Source organism: Corvus kubaryi, unplaced genomic scaffold, assembly GCF_017639235.1.
Source record: "Corvus kubaryi isolate FWS band 111438036 unplaced genomic scaffold, C.kubaryi_AGA036_p1.0 66, whole genome shotgun sequence".
Taxonomy (NCBI): domain Eukaryota; kingdom Metazoa; phylum Chordata; class Aves; order Passeriformes; family Corvidae; genus Corvus; species Corvus kubaryi.
Window position 1 is genome coordinate 12847846 of NW_024582054.1, and position 20148 is coordinate 12867993.

The following is a 20148-nucleotide window of genomic DNA, read 5'->3' on the forward strand; positions in this document are numbered from 1 at the left end:
AATTCTCTGGGTAGCCTCTGCGCTGGCAGCTTTTGAAGTGAAGGGAGGCGGGCATTGTTGTTCACATTTTTGTCCATACGGCTGAAGAAAGACCGGCGGCTTTTGATGAGAAGATGAGAACCGCCTCGTAAGTTGAGCAACAAGTTAGATGGCGAAGTCTTCCCGCTGCCTATTGCCTGTGGATAACATATGTCCCGCATTAATAGGGGCTCAAGGGAACAATTGCCCGGGGGGTGGGGTGGGGAGAGCTCTGCTCTGCACCGTCCAGCGGCTCTTTTTTCCCCCCTGTCCTCTGGACACCGATACCCCGATGGCGGTGTTTTTAAGGGAGACCCGTAGAGATGCTCCCTGGCTCTTGGTTTGCTCCTCCACGGGGCCGAGACGGGCAAGCCGTATGCACAGACCCCGGGCTCTTCTGAGGGAGGAAAGGGGGACCTCGGAGAGATGTGCTGGGTCACCTCTGCTCGCCGTTTCGTTCTGCCAGGGCTCCTGGTGGCCGGGGCGTGATGTTAGGTCTGCTGTCTTGTGTTTGGAGGGCATGCCCCCTTTCTAAAGAAGAGTCTTTATTATTAGTTTGCTGGGGCTGTGTGTGGGGGCGGGTTTGGGTTTTTTCCGACTAAATGTGGGGCCGGGACTTGATTTTGTCACGTGTTGTTATTCCCTTTCCATTTCATATAAGTTAATGACATGCCTGAAGTTTGTAAAGTACTTCCTTAGATAAAGCAACCAGGCAAGGAAAAACAAGAAGAGGTAAAACGTCTGTTGTTCACATCAGATAACCTTAGAACTAGAAAAGTTGTTGCATACATTTGAATAAGTTCAGACATGCTCTTATTCCAATCTCCTGCCCCGCAGTTCAAAGATTCCCCGCCCCCGGGTCTTTATTATGCTAAAGAGGTCATTACTGAGAGTCACTATGGAGAGATCCCGGTTTGCAGAATGAGGCCCACCTCCTAGTTACCAACATGTTTACATTTTCTGTCGGTCATAAGCGGTGGAAATATGTGTTAGCAACCCGCCGGGCAGGCTCGGGAAATAGAAGGAATAAAGGCACAAATATATTTCAGCTATTGCGCAGTAGATGGCAAATGTAGACGATTAGGGAGCACTTAGAAGTATCGGGCACAAAGGCGGTATTTGCTGTAGACATGGTTGCTGGAGAGGGCCAGATCCCACTCCCGGGGCAGGCAGCCCTGCACGTCGGTGCCCGGGCAGGCTCGGTGCGAGAAGAGAGTCCCCCGGAGCACGCCGGCACCTCCGTGCTCTGATAGCCCGGCGGGGAGTGGTATCACGCGTCTCCCACTCTGAGCGGCGCGGGGCAGCTCCCGGAGCCCCCTCATTCACCGAAGCGGGTGCCAGCCCCGGGGACACAGGGCACCTCCGCCTGACCGCTCGTGGCCAAGGGGCGACCCGTCCGTGAAGGGGATGCCCCCGCTCCAGATGATGGGGGTGGCTTTTCTACAGGACGACGGCGGACTCGACACTCTTTCACTGCCAAGTGGTGTGTGAACGGGCCTGATTTCGGAAGCAGAAATGCAGTCACCCGAAACATGTCCACCTGGGGACCCCCGCCCCGCTCTATTGCCTCGGGCGACTCAGTGAAGGCGAAGGACGGGGGTCCCTAACCCTGAGCTGGGCTGAACCAAAGGAGGGCAACGCCGTCCACTGGGGAAGGCTTGGGCTACCGACACCGGGCGGGAGACCGGGACGGGCAGGGAGGTCAGTGGCATCCACACCCCGCGCACACCGGAGCCCCGTCCCGCTCGCTCCCGTGTCGCCTCCGCGCCACTTCAGAGCCTCCCGCGCTGCGGGGGGACAGCCTGGGCGAGCGCAGGGCAGGGGGGAACACAGCAGCGCTCCGGTTCAGTGCTTGTTCCTCCTGCTGGCTGCAGTAATAATAATAATAATAATAATAATAATAAAATTAACAACAACAACAATAACCTGTCTGCTGGTAGTTCACCCTTGGAATAACGAGCAGGTGTAGGAATATTTCATGGGAAAAATTAGTTTACCAACTGTACAACAATAATATCAAAACAACGACGAACTTCCCCTAAAGTAACTCGCCTGAGCAAAGCCCATTCGAGCAATGCTACCGCAGCAGAGGCGCCATTCCGGAAAATGATCCTTTCTGTGAATTCAACTAAATGTAGGAGTTTTAGGGTGGGGGGAAAGAGAGGACATCGCATCTTTTTCCCCTTGTAGAGACAAATGGGTTCTGCCATAAGGCTACATATGCTTTAAATCCTAATGACTGGAGACAAAGGTGAGCGCTGGCAGTTTGATCTGTCCAAAGTTCAAAGATCTGAAATCTCAATGAGTTTCTGTTTGAGGTGAAGAGGAGAAACAAACACCATGGCAAGGCTTGGGCCAGAAAGTTGCACGGTTTGCAAGTGAAATGCGACGTTATTTACACTGATCTGTCCTTAACTGCTACTTTGTCACAATGGTCAGAATAATTATTAGAAAATAGCAGAGAGAACAAAGGCAGGTTTTCTTCTTATCGCCTCCGATTTTTCACTGTTCTCTTCCCCCAGTTATTTTCTCCCGCTGAAATAGACCTTTCGAAACTACAAATTGCAGAAAATGTACAAACTATTTTAAAAACATTATTACTCTGCCTTTGCTAAGAGCTCAGAAGGCTGGCTTCGCATTAAGAAGAAGAAGAAAAAAAGAACCATTTTGCTGCACGACCCTTGACACGTAAATAATCAAGCTAATTGCATTTTGATTTTAGCTATTAACCATTCTCCTATATTTCCTGAACAATATTGCAGCGTGGGAGTTTTGCGGGGACTTACGTGTACATTCTGTACTCCGGTCACATTCTGTGCACTATTGTGGTGTGATTTTTGCCTGGTCATTGCATGTTATGTATATTTCCACTTGTCTCCCCTGGAAACAAATACATATTAATTATATGTATGTTAATATATACAATATATGCATCTATATTCCTCCCGAGAGAACTTTATATCCCTTATTTATATGAGGATAATTTGCTTCTTCACGAATTAAATTTATCACGAAAATGCACACGAAATCTATTTATTTATTAAGTGTCTGATTTAAAAATGTTCTTTTCAGAGTGATTAATCACATAAGCTCACGCATATATGCCTAGATTCCGATTTATCAAAACAGAAAAGAAACCATACAAAGTGCATTGTTATTGCAATCCAGTGTTTTATCTATAATATTACTGTAAAACTAAAACCGAGACAATTGCTCTTCTAAAGACTAATTGGCGTTACAGCAAGGGAATTAATTTATTTCGTGTTTATGCTGACGGACCAATTTCAATACCTACTCAACACATTTCAGAACAATTTTTGAAGCTATGCCAGTGGCTGAAGTGTTCTCTCGCGCCGTTCTTTTACGATTTACTTATGTTTTATTGACACTAATAGGATTCAAATGAAAAACTGTCCGGCAATTTTTTCTTTCTGGTCTTTCAGTAGTCCCGAACATTTTAAATTAATTCCTTCCAAACAATGTATGTCCTCCGATTGTTTGCCGATGTAGATGTCAGTGTTGTCCATTCGCACTCAGGAAACAACCCAGCAGTTACTTGTGATTTTATTTCTCCCACTTGACTTGGGCGGCTGAAGCTGCTTTTATTCCACCGACTCTTCCCTTCTGCGAAGGGCAGGTGCTGCTCGCAGGTGCTCCGAGGAGGTGCCACGGGAGGGGGCCCCATCGTGCCCCTCTTGCCAGTGGGCGCAGGACTGCCGGACCCTGCTGCAGAGGAGGGCTCCGCTGCGCCAGGGGACCCTTCCGCGTTCCCTCGCCCCCGGCAGGGTCCCCGCCGCGTCGCCTCGAGAGCCCCTGCCCCGCCGGCGCACCCAGCATCTCCCCCTCGTCCCGGACCGGGGCCTCCTCACCGCCCAAACTCCGCGTAAATCTTTACAGAGGTTCCCCGCCGCCCCGATTTACTCCCCGCTTGTATTTAATGACGCTAAATGAGCCGTTTTCGCTCCCTCGCACGTGGCTGGTCGGAGGTAATTGCCGAGCAGGAAAAGACGAAGTTGCCCCTGTAAACTGAGGCGTCGGTCGGAGCCTGGAACCTGAAGCCTGGCGGGCTCGCCGGGTTGAAACACTATCTCTGTCAGGGGCAAAAGCCCCGCACCGGCCAGCTCCTTCCCTTCTAGCACAGAGCGACCGGTCCGGCTGGGAGGAGATGCTCGCAAACTCTTCTACACACATTGAGGGGCGGGGGGATGCACCCTCTTCTTGTGGAGCCCATTTTTAGCTTATTTTTGCACTCTGGCTGGGGGTTCCCTGAGCACAGGATTAATGCAGCAGCAGCAGGGCAGCTAGGAGCAGAACGGAAAACGGGACCCTTCGCCCTGCTGTTGATTTCCAAATCTTAAACTGATCGCAGAATGCTGCGTGCTTTGAGCCAGGGACCCGAGTTTTTAACATGAGCTGCATCCCTGTCTTGTCAGTGGCTCATTGCCCACCGCAGACACCATTTGCCTACGAGAAGAAAGGGGAGGAATATAATCTTGGTGGCGAGTGGCGAAAGGGCACACGCTGCATTCGTGACAGGCTCCGCTCCTTATCTATGAGAGGTTTGGAGCCGCGCCGGTCCGCTTAAACGCTTTTATTACCCACGCCCCAAATATTTCCATTACACACGGTGTGTGCTCCTCAGCTGATATGTGAAACTTGCTGCCTTATCGCTATCGGTCGATTGATATTTTCCGTGTATAAGCCCAAGGCATTAAATCAATGTCTCCACTCTGCAATGGCATATTCTCTATAGAGTAGTCTGTGGGAGACAAGTGAAGTCCTGCTGAAAATTGGCTTCATCCTCTCTCGAGTCTCACGAAGCTCCTTTTGGCAGAAGCGGGACTTTGGATAGGATCCGCCTGCCCAGACTCGATGCCGAGCAGCCCCGAGCTGCCCCTGGCTGCGGGGGGTCTGTTGATGTTTGCCATTTCGGGACGTTTAGAGGCGAAGGTGCCGCACAGTCGGGCCATGGGGTAACCGGCCGCACACGGCGACAGGGACAGAACCCCCTCCCCCCTGCTGCAGGACCTGCATGAGGTAGCCGGAGGGGACCTGCAGTAAATGCCCGCCCGACCAAGAGCACCCGCACAACATGACGCGGGAGACAGCTCCGTGTCGCCGGGAGAGCCCTGCGCGCATCTCCGACCCGGATCATCGCTGATCCGGCCACACTCGAAAAGCAGAGGGGCTCTCCCAAGACTTTTTTTTTCCTCCCGTTTTTCGCTGGGTAGTAGTGCTGGAGGAATGTGGTGAGATTTCTGGGACGCTGGCTCGGCTTTTTTTTCTAAATCGAGCCTTAATTTAGTTTGTCGCCGCTGTCCCTAACCAACCAGGGGGCAATTATGTGATAATTACGAGAATTACACGGTTCTTTTATTTGGCGGCCGTGCACGAACAGGGCTCGGCACAGCGAAATCATTCACACTTAAACTCTCCTCCCCCGACAACGTCTGTTGCTGGGGACCAGAGCTCTCCAGCGCGGCTGCTGGTGTCGTTCCGACGGACGGTTCCGAGCCAGAACTACAAAACGGGGTCTGGGCCTTTCCAGCGGCCCGCAGCGGCGTGGATCCGCCCTAGGGATGCTCCCAGTGGGCGTCGTCCCGTCCGGCGGGGAAACGCCGAGTCTGGCTGCCGCCGCCCCGGCAGCTCTGGCCGCAAAACACCGAGGAGGTTACATCGCCTCGGGATGCTTTTTCCTGCCATCCCTCAACATATCCCAGCACAGTGAATCAGGGGAAAAAAAAAAAAAGGACACCACCACACACACACACAGCCTCACAGGCCGGTGGCATCGCAGCGCCCACAAACACACCCTGCGGGCGCATCCCCCGCCTTCCCTTTGCACAAGCCTGGCCGTGCAAATCTTTCCTCTTCATATCCACATTTAAGCGCTACGTTTTTATTTTCTTGCACACGGCTTCGTCCTCCGTAACCCGCCCCAGAAATTTTGTAAGAAAATAGCAGAAGTATTTAATTGATAACATTTGATTTATTTAAAGTCCTTAACTGCAAATAATCAAAAACATACTTCACGCATTAAATTCTCAGTTATCGTTTTAAATCAAAATATTTTTTCAATTACAATCACATTTATAAAATTAACAAAATTTCTTAAATTCACGTGTAATTATTTTTTTACGGTCATTTAAAGCAATTTCCAGCTGTAAAGAAAGAAAACAATATAAACCATGCAATAAATTAAGAACATTGAAACAGCGAACAGGAATAATAATAAAACCCGTCTGGCTATGCTAACACCGTGTAAAACTGTGGAAAGTGCAATAACACTGGATGAAATAAGCTAACGATGGCAATAATTAAACGGCCACAAAAAAAATATTAGACAAGTTTGAAAAGGGGGGAGAGACAGAGCTGTCCTCTTTTCCTTGCATCAGTGTAATAGTCAATGTTTCCTAGGGGAGGGGGAAAATAACCTGGTTATAGATACACAGTTCTAGCTGGTACACAATGAAGACAAATTAAATAAGTATGTCATTCACATGTTGATGAGAGTTCCTGATGAACTAGAATCTTCAGTAACAGATGGGAAGGAAAAAAAAATCCGACTGGCTGTGACCTCTTGTAACTTTATATTACATCCCAAAACAGGTAACACTTGGAAAAAGACAAGGGTCGCATCCTGCACTCCAAAGCTCCAGTTGGTCCCCTCGAGAGTGCAGGATCCGGCCCGCAGTATCCGGGTTTATGTGGGTTGTAGTAGCCGAAGGTTTATTTTGCAAGTATCAAAAGGATGATCCGAGAAAGTAAATAGTCCTCTTGTTGCTTAGAGATTCTCTTAGTGTTTTGCTACTTCACAGCAGTATTGTCCTTCAAAGCCTTTTTAATTAAAAAAAAGTCTTAAATGTCTACTCTCTTCTTCATCTCCGTATTGTTAAAGTATTGCCACATACCTGTAAACTTACATGAGATTATAGAACACATAAGGGAGGGAGACGAGGGGGCGGAAAGCACAAACAAGTAGTTTACAAGCTCAACATTTTTTTCTTCTTTTTAATAACACCCTGCATAGGCTGGGGAGGTCTCCGGGGAGAGGGGCTGGGCGGCAGGGGCTGGAGGGAGTATGTACAAGCGGGATGCGGCCGGCTTTGCAGGAGGTCGTGGTGGATCATAACACACAACGCGCTGAGAGACAATTTAAAAGTAACAGTCCTTTGCACGCAGCGTGCAGAAACACCTTGGTTTGTCTCAGGGAAAGCGGGGAGAGAAGCCAGGAAGGGGAGGAGGGGTCTCGGCCCTGGTGGCGGGGGTTGCACAGCTAGGAGGTGTTTAGCACGGGTCTGGAATACACACCTTGGTAGTAGGAGGGCTCTAGGGCGGAGGGCTCGATGCTGCTCCGGCCAGCCATGGAGGCGCTGCCCAGGGGCAGCCCGCCGGGGATGCTGGCCCCGTAGGAGGAATATTGCAGCGCCTGCTCGTAGGCTTTGAAGTCCAGCTTGTGCTGCTGCTCCGAGGAGGACATGAGGTTGTTGATGGAAAATGGGTGGTTGAAGGAGTAGTGGGGATCGCCCTTGAGGTGGAGCTGAGGTTCGTGGGCTAAGGAGTGAGGGGGGTGTGGGACGGAGGCCAAGGTGGGTACAGAGCTGATGGTGGAGGAGGCGGCCGAGGCCGACGTCTTTAGCTCCGTGCTTGATCCACTGTGGTCCATAGACTGGGGGCTGGTGGACGGGTTGGAGCTGGAGAGAGAGGTGGTGGTGTCCAGCTGTGCGGGTTTGTTGTGGCCTCTGTGCAGGGGGGAGTTGGAGCTTGAACTAGAGGCCCCGGCCTGATCTTTCCTACCCTCCTGAGTGGCTTTACTGTTCGCCGGCTTCTCGCACTTGAAGCGCTTTTGCCGGCGGAGGTAACAGCCATTTTCAAACATGTTGCCGGAGTCGGGGTGCAGGGTCCAATAGGAGCCCTTGCCGGGCTTGTCGGGGGAGCGGGCCACCTTGACGAAACAGTCATTGAAAGAGAGCGAGTGGCGGATGCTGTTCTGCCAGCGCTGCTGGTTCTGTCGGTAGTAGGGGAAAAGGTCCATGATCCACTGGTAGATCTCACTCAGCGTCAGCATCTTGCTGGGTGCCTGCTGGATGGCCATGGTGATGAGGGAGATGTAGGAGTAGGGCGGCTTGGCGTGGGGGTAGGTCCGCTTGAAGGACTTAGCGTCCCGTGTCCTGCCGAGGTTGGACTGGGTGTAGGCCATGGGGCTCATGCAGGGGTTCATGCCGCCGTAGGGGCTCAGCCCGTTCATGGGGGCCGGCTGGGCAGACATGGCGTTGATGCCGCCGGGGCTCAGCGCTGTGCCCATGGCGGCCACGCCGGCCGGCATGCCGTTCACGGGCCCCGCCGAGCCTGCCGGCATGCCGGCCACGGCACCGGGACTCAGCCCAGCCCCCAGCCCCGTATTGGCGTAGGACATGTTGAAGGAGCTGGAGGTCATGTTGCCGCTTGTCGTCATGGTGTTCATGGTCATGTAGGTGTTCATGGTGTTCATGGAGCCCAGCCCCGAATTCATGTTGCTCACGGGCACCGAGGAGTAGGCCTAGGGCAGCGAGACAAAGAGACGGAGTTAGAGGGGAGAGAGGTGTGGCAGGACCTCGCAGGGGCCGGATCCGCCCGCCTGGCCCGGCCAGCCGTGCAAACGTCCTGCTACGGGACGCCGGCCGCTTCCCCGACACCAGGGAAAAAGCTTCCCCAAAGCCGCACGGAAAGGCAGCTGTTGTCATGAAAAGATCTATTTCATATTTATATACATTTATAAATAGACACGAAGCGGGGGGTGCTCTCTCCGGACGAGCTCCCGGTTTACCGGCGTGTCGCAGCTTGTGCAGGCTGCACCGGGATCAGCGGGGCGCACGAACCGACTGTCTTCCCGGAGCCGCTCCACACCCTCGCAGAGCCGGGCTGCGGGCTCAGACTGCCCCGGGAGGAGGTGTTCCCCCGGAGCATTCCCGTATTTTGTTGTTTTTGTGTCCTGTCTCACTAGTTAAATACTTAAACTCATCAGAGTATTGAAATGGATGGGCATACAGTGTTTGCGACAAGGAGAAAGACTGCTTGCATTTTCTAAGAAAAATCTCACGTATTTCTCCCTTCCTGCACTAATTTAAATTTCTTTTCTAAGAAACATACAAGATGCAACAATGTCTTGTTGCAAAATAATTTTAAAACCCCTCACCCAAACCAAACAGGCGATGTCGGCCTGTTTCATCTGCGGAAAGCTTCCCCCTTGTCTACATTTTCTATCAAAACAGTCTTTAAATTGAAGTTTAATTAAAAAAAAAAATCAACCAACCAATCAAGCACCCAAACTTTCCCAAAGTCTGAAAAGCCTGAACTTTTCCTCTCTGAGATGATTTCCTACAATTGCACGACGTGGAAAAAATTGTAGCACCCTACCACATAACACAACTCTTAAAAAAGGCAGAGTCGGAGAGCCCGAAATTGTGCTTTCTGGTATGGCGTCTTATTTAAGAGGAGAGAGAAAGACGTTCCCAGTTTACTCGAACTACGGCTAAGAAAAGGAGGTTTAAGCAACGGTTAAATATATAAAATTCATTTCTGATCTCCACAAATTTCACTAACTTATAACCGCACTTTTGATTTAGAGGATCGCATTAATTATTTGAGATGGTAGAAGGCGGTTGAGTTTCCCACCTTGCATTCATGCAGCTATTCAAATTAAATGGCAAGAGAGGAGAAAAGACTGAAGTTTTAAAAAAATAGCAAAAGCGAAGTTCGTTTAACTTTATGTTTGTGGACAATGAGCATAGCGAGGAAAAATGAGTCTGGAAACGGCACGTAATTAGGATGACCCTTATTTGCCCTCAGCCGACTTTCCTTTATTAAAGGAGATGCCAGCCTGGTGACACGTATCTGCCTGTGTCCGCGTGGCCCTATGGGCGCGTGTGCCAGCCCCGGGTGCGGGACGAGGCGTGGGGACTATGGAGCCGTGTGTCCGGGTATGCTGATGCAATGCCCGGGTGCGCACACCCAGGTGCTGCCTCGCTGCCGCACTTCCTCAAAACGGCTCCTTCCCGGGCGGGAATCCGCCGTGCTGCTGGCCGTGCTGCCGGGCGCTGGCTTCTCCCGGGACCCCCGTTGCAGAACCTCAGCGGCACAGCGCGGACCCCAGGCCCCACAGGGCCGCGCCGCGGGGAAGGCTCCGGGCGCTGCCGTGGCCCTCTCCTCCGCCGCAGTTGTGGGTGCTTGGGCCGGTTCTCCTCCTCTTTATGCACGGCGCTGTCAAACAGGCGCGGGGGGCGGCAGCGCCTCCGGGGTGCCGCGGTCCGGACCGGGTCCGGGTGGGGGGCGGCGGGTCCGGGTGCGGGCCCCCCTCCCGGCCCGGCTCTCGGCAGCGCCGCCAGCCGGCCCGCGGCAGCAGCGCACGCCGCAGGCAGCCCGTCCGCAAAGTACGGACAAACGCCTGGTTTTCCCCCTCCTTTCCTTTCCCCCGGCTTTAACAGGTGAGGGCCTGGCGGTGGCGAGTAGAGAGGGGGGAGGTCCCGCGGAGAAGCTCGGGGAAGGCGCTGCCTCCGACCAGGACGCGCTGGCGTCCGTCTCCCTCGGCCCTTGCCATCTGCCGGGAAGGAGTCGGGTGCCGGCGGCGCGGCGAGTCCTCTGCCCCGCGCCAAGAGTTTACGGCGTGCTTTTGTGCGCGCCGCGAGAGAAGATTACGCCTCTTAGATGAGATCAAGGGCAGTCCCCGGGCCCCCGGCCCTCCTGGCGGGCTTGCAGCCGCCCCGCGTCTTCCCCAAACGCCTCCAGGGCTCCTGGAAGCTGTGTTTTCCTTGGGGAAGCCTAGCCAGTTTCGGCGCCGGAGGGAGGGGGAGGTACGTTTGCGTTGGCAGGATCTGGACTGCAAACCGATTCCTCCGATTGCTGCCCCCTCCAGACCCCTAGCCACCCCCAGGTCCTCCCCTCCCCTGCACAGGGGCATCAGCGAAGCCAGACCCTGGGATTTACTCACCTCCTGAGTGTCGGCGTAGTAGCTGTTCCAGTCGCTGGTTTCATGCCCTTCCATTTTCACAGTCCCTAACATTATGGAGCCAACCTGCCCGGTGTAACCATCCAGCCTTTTTGCAAGCGAGCGACGGGCAGTAGGAAAAGAGCCCGAAAGCCCGACCTAGCAGGAAGCCAGCTCTCAGGAGGGGCGGGGGTTACTGAATTCTGCTCTATAACCAGCCAAAAAGGAGGCAGGGAGCGGTGTGGGGCGAGACAGTTGAGAAAGTGAGGAAGTGCGGCTGGGATGTGAGTGGAGTTGAGCTGATGTGGATCTTACGTCGCAGAAGTACCCACCTCCTCCTCCTCCTCTCCCCATTTGTCCGCCGCACAAAGGCGTTCGCACCTACAAAGCCGGAGATGCACCTGCAAACAAGGCAGTCCCCCTCGCCTGCAACTCCCCCCGGGGCGGCACTTTATTTGCAAAGCTGCGTAATTGGTTTAAGCTTGTGGGGAAAGAAGGAGAGACAGAGGTGGGAGAGGGGGAGAGAGGGGGGCGGGGGGCGGGACGGGATGGGACGGGGGACTGGCACAACCACCCTTTCAGGTGGACAGGACAAATGCTAGGAGGGACCGGGGGAAATGAAATGAGGTAGATGAAGGAAGGGCAGCCCCTTGTATTTGAAGAGAATGCAAAAGGCCATCCAGCCTTAAACTCCTGAGATTAGAGGCAATATTTACTAAAGTCCAGTAGATGCTCCTTCAACTTGATGGCCGGGACGTGCTTTAAAGTCCCGAGTCCTGAAGTCCGCAGGTTCCCCCCCTCTCCCGCTCCTCGCTTCACAGTTGTTACCGCGCAGGTACCTCCAGGCCCTGCCGCGGCGCCCCACGTTCCCATCGCCCTCCGGGCAGGGGATCGGATTAGGCGCTCCGGGCTGCGAGCAGGAGGCTCCGCTCCGTGCTCCCCAAAGCCCTCCCAACTCTCCCCCCACCCCATCCCCCTCTTCCTCCGGAGTAAACTAGCCCTTCAAACGGAGTGCCGTCCTGTGTAGATGGTGATAATTATATTGCTTTTTCGGGTGCTTTATGTTCAGAAACCATGTGAGTCACCGTGCTGAGACATAATACTACAGGTTCCCAATAAATACGGACAGAGGCCTGAATGCGGATCCACTGATATTAACCTCCACTTGGCAAACATCAGGTGAGTCACTAGGACCATTTTATATCTTTACTGTGAAAGCCTTCAGCCCAGAAGGCTCATTTGGAAGCTTTCTCTGATGCCAGACACCCAGGAGCAGCAATAATAGGTAGCAGGTATCTCATTTCCAACTTCTTGCTTATTGACCTGAGTTCTCACAACGAACAGGGGGGGAGAGGAATCTACACAGGCTGGTAAAAGGTGAAAAACAGCGATAAAACAAACTGACATTGGACAAAGCTTTTTTATTATTATAGAGGGAATCTCTCACTCTTTGCAGACGGATCAAACATTTCTGCCCTGTCCGGCTCTTCGAGCCTATGTCAACACCACGGACTTTTCTTGGGTTTCTCTATCCTATCCCTTGTGAGTTCGTTCCCACCTAGCTACTAAAACTTTTATCACCTCATAGTAGAAAACAAAAACCAAAAAGTCAAAACCTAAAAAAGCTACATCACCAACCAGCAAATAATAACCCCTCCCCCACAACACAAACAACTTTTCCAACAGTGGAAATTTGAAAGGGAAATAAAGCATCTTGGGATTTTGAAAAAGGCTTGGATATCATACCGCACAAACTATAATACACATCTGGGGCTGAATTTCAGCTTGATGTGTTTATTTCAGCATGACCACAGTTGCTTCCACAGTGATTTGTTCTCGGGTGATCTGGGGAAATGTCACCCTCACAAACAGGATTTTAAAGTTTCTCATAAAGACACAGGATTCAAATGACGAGATATAGAATATCTCTGCCTCGACGAATATGTTTTAACTGGTTCTTTAAATGCATTTTCTGCTACCCCTTTCTTTGTTTTTTCTCTCCTCACCCTTTTTTTTTTTTTTTTTTTTTTAAATCTGGCAACAGAATTAAGTCAAATCCTCGAAACAAACAAAACTCTGGAATCAGCAGAGGAGAACAACATATGAAAATATGTCTTGAAGGAAATAAAATACTTAAAAGCGCTGGATTAAACTCCTGCTTTCTCAAATGGTCCAACTACACCCAGAGAAATTGGAATATCTAAGTGGATATCTAATATCTAAGAAATATTAAAATTGCGGTCTCCATGTATGCACCCTCTCTCTTTTCCTAATGGAAGCAGTGTGTAAGCCTGAAAACAGAGATCCTTCGGTGTTGGTTTGTTCATTTCAGTATTTGAGGTCTGTGGAGTACGGTTCCCCCGTAGCAGCACAGCCTCATGCGGGGATGCTGGCAGGAGTGCAGCTGCCCCAGCGACCCCGCTGTCGGCACCCCCCCGCTGGGTGACCTCGGGGCGGTGCTGCCTCGCTTTCCAGAGCCCAGCCCCGCGGGAGCAACACCCGACGGGACGCCGGGCAGCCCATGCTGGGTCACTCCGTACCTGGAAAAAAGGGCAGGCACAAAGCCGGCCATGCTCATCGGATGCTGCTACAAACCGCTGAGGCGTTTCACCGGGCGGAGCAAACGTGGAGCCGGCAAAGCCTCTCTCTAGACCGGCCACCCCTGGGCCGCCCCGGCTGGGATGCCCGCTGCTCGGGAGGGGAGGGGAGCCAGGGGTTGTGCAAAGCCTCAGCGCCTCCTGTTGTCCGGCGGCGGGCTCAGCTCCCTCCTGAGGCTGCTCCCAGAGGTGAGAGCACAGGCAGGATCCTCTCTTAATCTGCTTAGAGCCTCTCTACTTGATGTATAATCAGCAAGCCCGAGTCAGAGCCAGCCGCTGCTGGAAATTCTCTTCAGCCCGGTTGCTGTGTTGCAGCCCTGGCGGAGAAAATCCTCCCTTGAGTCAAGAAGAAGGTCAAGACGTCTCTGCCCACGACCACAGGAAAAAGCGGGTATTTTGGTAGTTGCCCTTGCCCTGCACTTGAGCCTTTATGTAGTGAAGCCCTGTGAAGGATGCTCTGCGAGTCCAGCGGAATTTATCAGTATCCTTTGCAGCAGGCTCAGCAGAGGAGCACTCTTCTAGGATGCGGGACGCTGTCTAGTAGCCAGGAGCTCTCCAGTCGCGACTAGCTGATCCGTTTTTCAGGAGTCAGGACGGAAGCACTGGCCCCACAGCGCCTTTCCCCAGCTCTGATTAGAGTAGAACCAGGTTGTATACACTTTATTTTTTTCTAAACAGATGTTTATTTTTTTTTTTTTTCGGGGCGAGCTGTTTGTGCAACCTGGAGAAAAGCGCAGCTGAGGTGAGCTGCGCTTTACCCGGCTAGATGGGATCAAGGTCTCAGCTCTTGGCTCCACAGGTGTGTGCTGCCAAGGGTGCAAACATAAAACCTGACCTAAAAAATACGGAAATATGTGTGTGTGGAGCGGGGGCAGGACTTCCAGGGGAGACAGTATTACCAACGCTGTCAGGAAGAGATGGGCCCCACAAAGACCACTCAGCAAGGGTCTGGTTTTTGGGAATCTCGTCGCTGTCTGGACGGGCCAAGCGGCCTCGCCCCTGGGAAGGGGCTTCCGGCAGCGCCTCGGGGACCGGAGCTGGCCCCAGCACGGCGCTGCCCACGCGGGGAGCGGCCACGGCCCGGGAGCTCGTCGGTGCCCGCCGACCAGCGCCGCCCGGGAGCGCCGCCCGCAGGCTCTACCCCACGCGTGGGCCGGGCGGCCGATGCAAGCGGCGGGAGCTTTAATTTTAACGTGGAGCACTCTTTCAGTTCGTTCCTGTCTAAGTTTCCCCTGGCAGCAGCAGCGTCTGCTGGCCCTTCGGTTTGACTTGTAGGGTCTTACTCGATTTTGCCCAAATACCATCGTCTTCTGGACGAGAATTTCTCGGCAGTGCTTGCGCGGGCCAGGCGTTTAGCTCGGGAAGGAGCTGTGAGGTTATCTCCGCATCGGTATGCCATCCCTGCTCTACACTGCACAGCCTTCTTTTCGTTTGACCGGGTCTGTCTCCTGCAGAGGGTCCCTCATACCCGGCTTTCCAGACTGGCCCAAGCCTGTGCAACGGGTCGCCGAAAACACCGTGGGACCCCGTCAACCTCCCCCACCATCTCCCCACGATGGGAAATCTCTCTTCCCGTCTGTTTCCAACCTGAAATCCTTCCCCATCCAAGCGGGCAAACAGTAACCCTCTGGGAACGTGCCTGTGCCCAGAACACGGTGCTTTGGACGGGGAGGGATCCTGGGTGCTCCGGGACCAGGGGTCGGTGACTGTCGGTAGCGCCTCTCCTTCCGGGGGGAGCCCACAGAGAAGGCGTCCGACTCGGGGGGGCTGTTTTCCCTCCCTCTCTCCCTCCGCCCCTCACACAGGCACAGCCGCCCCGGTTCCGTGCTCCTGTGGCTGAATTCTCATTTAGAAGAGTCCGTGGGGGTCTCCTCAGACACGCCCGGAGGAGCCCCTGTCGGGGGCGCACGGGCGAGAAGGTGGCTTTGCACTCTCCTCTCGCTCGGGAGCAGGGCCCAGGCAGATGAGGGCACTGCACGGGGTCAACATTTGATTCTGAGCTTTTGCTGAGTGAGAGTACTCTTCTTATCTCCGACCGTGACGATCAAGTGACCTCCTTCCTTCGACCGACCCAAGGTAGGAGTGGGGCACCCCCTTTTCCCACAGCACCTCTTCCTCCCCAGGACCCGTGGTCTGGTTCTCCTGGGCGGACCAGACGTGCGCTCTCCGCCGCACCATCCACGGCAGGGAGGCCCGGGCGTCTCACCCCTCTCGGCCGGGCCCTGCCTGCCCGCTGCCGGACCCTCAGCCGCCGCCGCCGCCGGGGGCAGGGGCTCCGGGACCCGGGCAGTGCTGCCCGGCTGCCCGCGGGAGCGCGGCCCCTCCGAGGCGCAGTGCTGCTGCGGACGCGCCCTCGGGGCCCCGGACAGCGCTCCCGGGGCGCCGGGCCTGCGGGCTCTCACGGGTCACACTCAGGGCCGTGCTCCTTTCATGACCGCTCTACCAGGCCCGGGAGACATTATGTAGCTCGTTGCAACAGTGATGTTCCGTTGCAGGATTATAGTTATTTTATTTTATTTTATTTTATTTTATTTTATTTTATTTTATTTTATTTTAATTTCAGTGCAATTCACTGCATTTCATTTTCTAGGCATACTGCAGAGTTGATATCGTAAGACTTGAGCAACGTAGCAAATAATATCCCACCCATCTGAAAATACTCATGTATCAGACCAATCAAGGGAGAAAGAAAATAACAAAATGAAAAATTATGAATGTTGATATCCAATGGTTACAGTGATGAGAGTAAGAAAGTTTCTGTTTTGTGTTGTTTCGGGGTTTTTTTTCTGAAGTGTAACAAAAGAGTTCTTAACAAGGTAAATCATTACCCATCGTAAGCAACCAGTTTATTTTTGCTAATATGGTTAGATATATGTATGCTGTTTTCAGAACTCTAGCTGGCAGGATGCCCACACTTCAGCATGTGATTGGCCAAGTGTGTTTTACTTTATGCAAGAATAAATGCACTTGATAATTATAATTTTATTCAAGAGCAACCATGTAGGTATTTATTTCAGTTGTAGTTTGTTTTATTTATATTATGATATACTGATACATAAATGTAAATGCTTCTGTTGTGTATTTCAATCAGTGTGTCTGTTCTTGTTCAAATACTTGATATGTTTTTGAAAATCTTGGTTGGTTTATTTTGATTTAAAGGGTGTTTTGTTTCGAAGTAGCCACAGTACGATGGCATGGAAGAAACAGTATCAGAGGAGATGGGAATATGATTATGCACAGAGATAAACACAAGTACTTAGATGGCACCCACTTTGTAGAATCTCATCCAAATTCCAAAAATGGTGTTTCAGGATACATACAGATTTTTGCAGGAAGCAAAGAAAGCAAACCAAGGCAGTGAGTGCAGTTAATCTAAATAAACTAGTATGAGAAACAACACTTGATAGGAGAGGCACATATGCATGAATTATAGAATTTTTTCATTGTTAAAGTTGCCCCAATAACTTAATGGACCAAAATCTGCCATCCCTGCTCCAACAATATCTGCTGCTTGAATCAAAGGTATTTCCACTCTCCAAGAGTCTTGTTTCTCCAAAACCTGCAGTGAGTTATCTTTGAGAACATCTGCTTTACTGATAAAAACCAGTAGGTCTGTATTGGACAATAGATTCAGAGCTGATCAGCTCTTTGTAATATTCATCTTAGTATACTACTCCTTTGCAAACTGACTTTCCTATGCAGAAAGTAGACTTGGTTTGATACCTTTAATTTTGAGCAATGGAGAGTGAAGAAATGCTACCTTTCTTTCAGCACATATCAACATGTTTTCAAATTGTTTGCTATCTTCTGCTTTACCTTCAAAAACTATTCATTTCCCTGTCTCTGTCTCTACAGCAGTTTTATAGAAAAGCTTTGGGAGAGACCAGTATCCATCCTAGAAGGCTTTCTTGGCTGACTTCAGCTCTGAAGAATCAAATGTACGAAATAAAGGCTGGCTTATTTAAACTCCTCCCCAGGGAGCAGTTCCACAGTCTTATCCAGCTTGCAGTTCCTAGAGCATAAATTAATTCAAGCTGCATTAACTGCACATTTTCTTGAGCTGTTTAACATGGACAGTGAGCAATTGTGGGGTGTGTGGCAGCATTTTCACAGATATACAGAAACACTGGCCATTTACTCCATTAGGGGACATAACTAACCTGTGTATAGCAAAAATGATGCTTGCCCTGGAAAAGGATGACCAGAGACCCTATGTAACACAGTCTGTAGTTTTACACTTAAATATGAGAATGTGAGTATCAACTGGTAACACCCTAAAATCATAATATCCATAAAAAAACTATAGTCAACTAATGCCTATGGGAAAGTAGAGCAAGGTCTGAATTTAGTAACATGTTAGGACTTCTCAGGGGAAGAAGCTGTTCAGTATTTTGAAGAGTGGTTCATTGTTCCAGCAGCTGGGCTAAGCTTCTGCTGCTGCTTCAAGCACTTCAGGGGTGAATTTGAAAACTGCTGAGTAGTTAAAAGGGACTGACATCATGAAGGTCATTTAGATTACCACATGGCTTCCCTTCTGCCATCACCTGGGCTCAGTTCTCTGTGCAGCTACAGGTGAGACAAGGTAAGAATCAGATTTAATTCATTCCTCCTCCATCCCTGTCTTGCCAACAAGGCAGCTGCCTGAGTATTCCTGCTGTGCATGTAGTTTCAGGTTTACTTCTTTTTATGTGTTAAGGTGGGATAATTGAGAGGGAATGTAACATCTGAACTTTCCTTCAGTTCCTCCTAAAGATAAAACTCCTCTCTTCTATCCAAACAATTTCATAGCTCATTAGGTGGCTTTGCCATTACCGATTGAAAAAAACATTTTCCCCTTTTCAGGGTCTATGAATATTTGCTCCACAATCCATTCTCAGAAGTCCTTTAAATCTTTTTGTCCTTAGAGGTAGCTGGAACTTCAGCCTCTGCAGACAACTCTCCCCACCCTTTGAGGGGCATTTCTTTTTGTTGAAGAAACTGAACAGATGGGAAAATTTTTCTTGTGATTAAATGGAATTGCTATGTTCACCAAAACTGAGTCTTCAGCTGTGAAACCTGAGATCTACAAACACACATATATATCTCCACCTATGTATTCACTATCAAGAGAACAAAAGAGCTGGACTGGAATGGCCAACTGGAAACCTGCTGTATTAAATGAAAGACAACAGAGAGATATGATGTATCTTTGATATGATCAAATATAATCAAATTTTAACACTAAATCAAGAAAAGGCCCAATCCCAGAAAAGACTTTGTGAGGTGTTCTGCTGTAATTTCTCTGTTTATTGCTTACAGCCTTATTCAAAGCCAGGAATGTCTCTGACCTTGTGCCTATAATAACAGCCATGTGTGATGGGCTTCCAGAAGTAACTCATGTAATTTCTCTTGGGCTATATAATAAAATGGCACATACGTGGAAATATTACAGTCATGTCATACTAAAAATAAATCTGTGAATTATTATCACTCAAAATGACCAAGTGATTTAATCATTGTATTGATCTATTCATTATAAATATGTTTTTAAATAAAAGGGCTTAATCTTGTTTTGAACTTTTTTATTTATATATTTTTGAATTATATTGTGTTATGTTATGTTATATTATGTTATATTAGGAAATACCAATGTGCTTAAATGGGGAGAGGAGAAACAAGAAGACAAAGCCCAAAATCTTAGGAGGAAGAAAAATGTTTTAACTATTTCTGCTGGCATGGCACTGGCAAATACAGATATCTTACAATCATAATGGAGATTAGTAGAGCTGGGTGTGCATATTTGTTATGGATCAAAGATAGGATATAGTGATTAGAAGAATGACAATGCTTTCAACACTCACAAAGGGATTGAATGTGTGGTTTATAATACTAATTCCACAAAACCTTTCCATGGCTGCTTACTGCACAAGGGATTCAATATAGATTGATCACTGGGGAAAAAAAAAAAATTTTCTTCAGCTCAGCTGGATGCAGCTAACAAAAAATCTTTTCAGTATTGACACTGTCTGATTTAAGAGATAACCCCTCTGCCGTTTACTCTACTCTTCTGCTACAGGTTACTGTCCCCACAGTGTAACTGTCAGAGAACTTTTCGTGCTACATTCCCAATGCCCATAATTCACAGTTCAGTAATTTAGCTTATAATTAATCCATTTACTCTGATTATTTATGGCCATTTTATATATACACCTGGCAGAAATGTTGAAGATGTTGATGGCCTGGAAGAGCAAACAGTGGCCTATACCCTGAGGATACATGCCTCTGATTTTCTATTTACTATCCATCAGAAGCACAGATTCAGTTATGAAATTACCACTGATTCTACTAGGGGACTTTAGACAGTCATTCAGTCTCTCTTTGTTCTGGAGTCTAAAATGCAATAATGCTACTGGACATCATGGTGAAAATGTATTTGTAAATATGCTTTTATCCTTTCTAAAACTATTGCACTGGGGAATAGTTTTGAGCATGTGTATTGCCATTCTGAGGCAGACTAGATCAATGCTTTGGCTGTAGCACAGAATGGAGAATGCAGCACCCCCAGCAGGGCTGGGGGGCCTCTGGACTATG

At 50.2% G+C, this 20148-nt stretch overlaps 1 protein-coding gene and 2 long non-coding RNA genes across 4 annotated transcripts; 2 read left to right on the forward strand and 1 right to left on the reverse strand.

Moving 5' to 3' along the window:
- Positions 1-6326: 6326 nt before the first annotated feature.
- On the reverse strand, positions 6327-11397 carry FOXA1 (forkhead box A1). The gene is made up of 2 exons (XM_042047857.1): positions 10985-11397; positions 6327-8557 (listed from the first exon to the last, which is right to left on the reverse strand). Exons 1-2 carry the CDS (start codon positions 11054-11056, stop codon positions 7295-7297), a joined length of 1335 nt encoding a protein of 444 aa, XP_041903791.1. The 5' UTR covers positions 11057-11397; the 3' UTR covers positions 6327-7294.
- LOC121673968 lies at positions 11328-13283 on the forward strand. Of its 2 annotated transcripts, none has more exons than XR_006019378.1 (3): positions 11328-11489; positions 12051-12160; positions 13026-13283. It is a non-coding gene; the product is annotated as an uncharacterized LOC121673968 (long non-coding RNA). The 2 variants fall into 2 exon arrangements; XR_006019379.1 differs by lacking the exon at positions 11328-11489 and adding an exon at positions 11537-11608.
- A 483-nt stretch (positions 13284-13766) lies between these two features.
- On the forward strand, positions 13767-19127 carry LOC121673969. The gene is made up of 2 exons (XR_006019380.1): positions 13767-18160; positions 18483-19127. It is a non-coding gene; the product is annotated as an uncharacterized LOC121673969 (long non-coding RNA).
- Positions 19128-20148: the final 1021 nt, after the last annotated feature.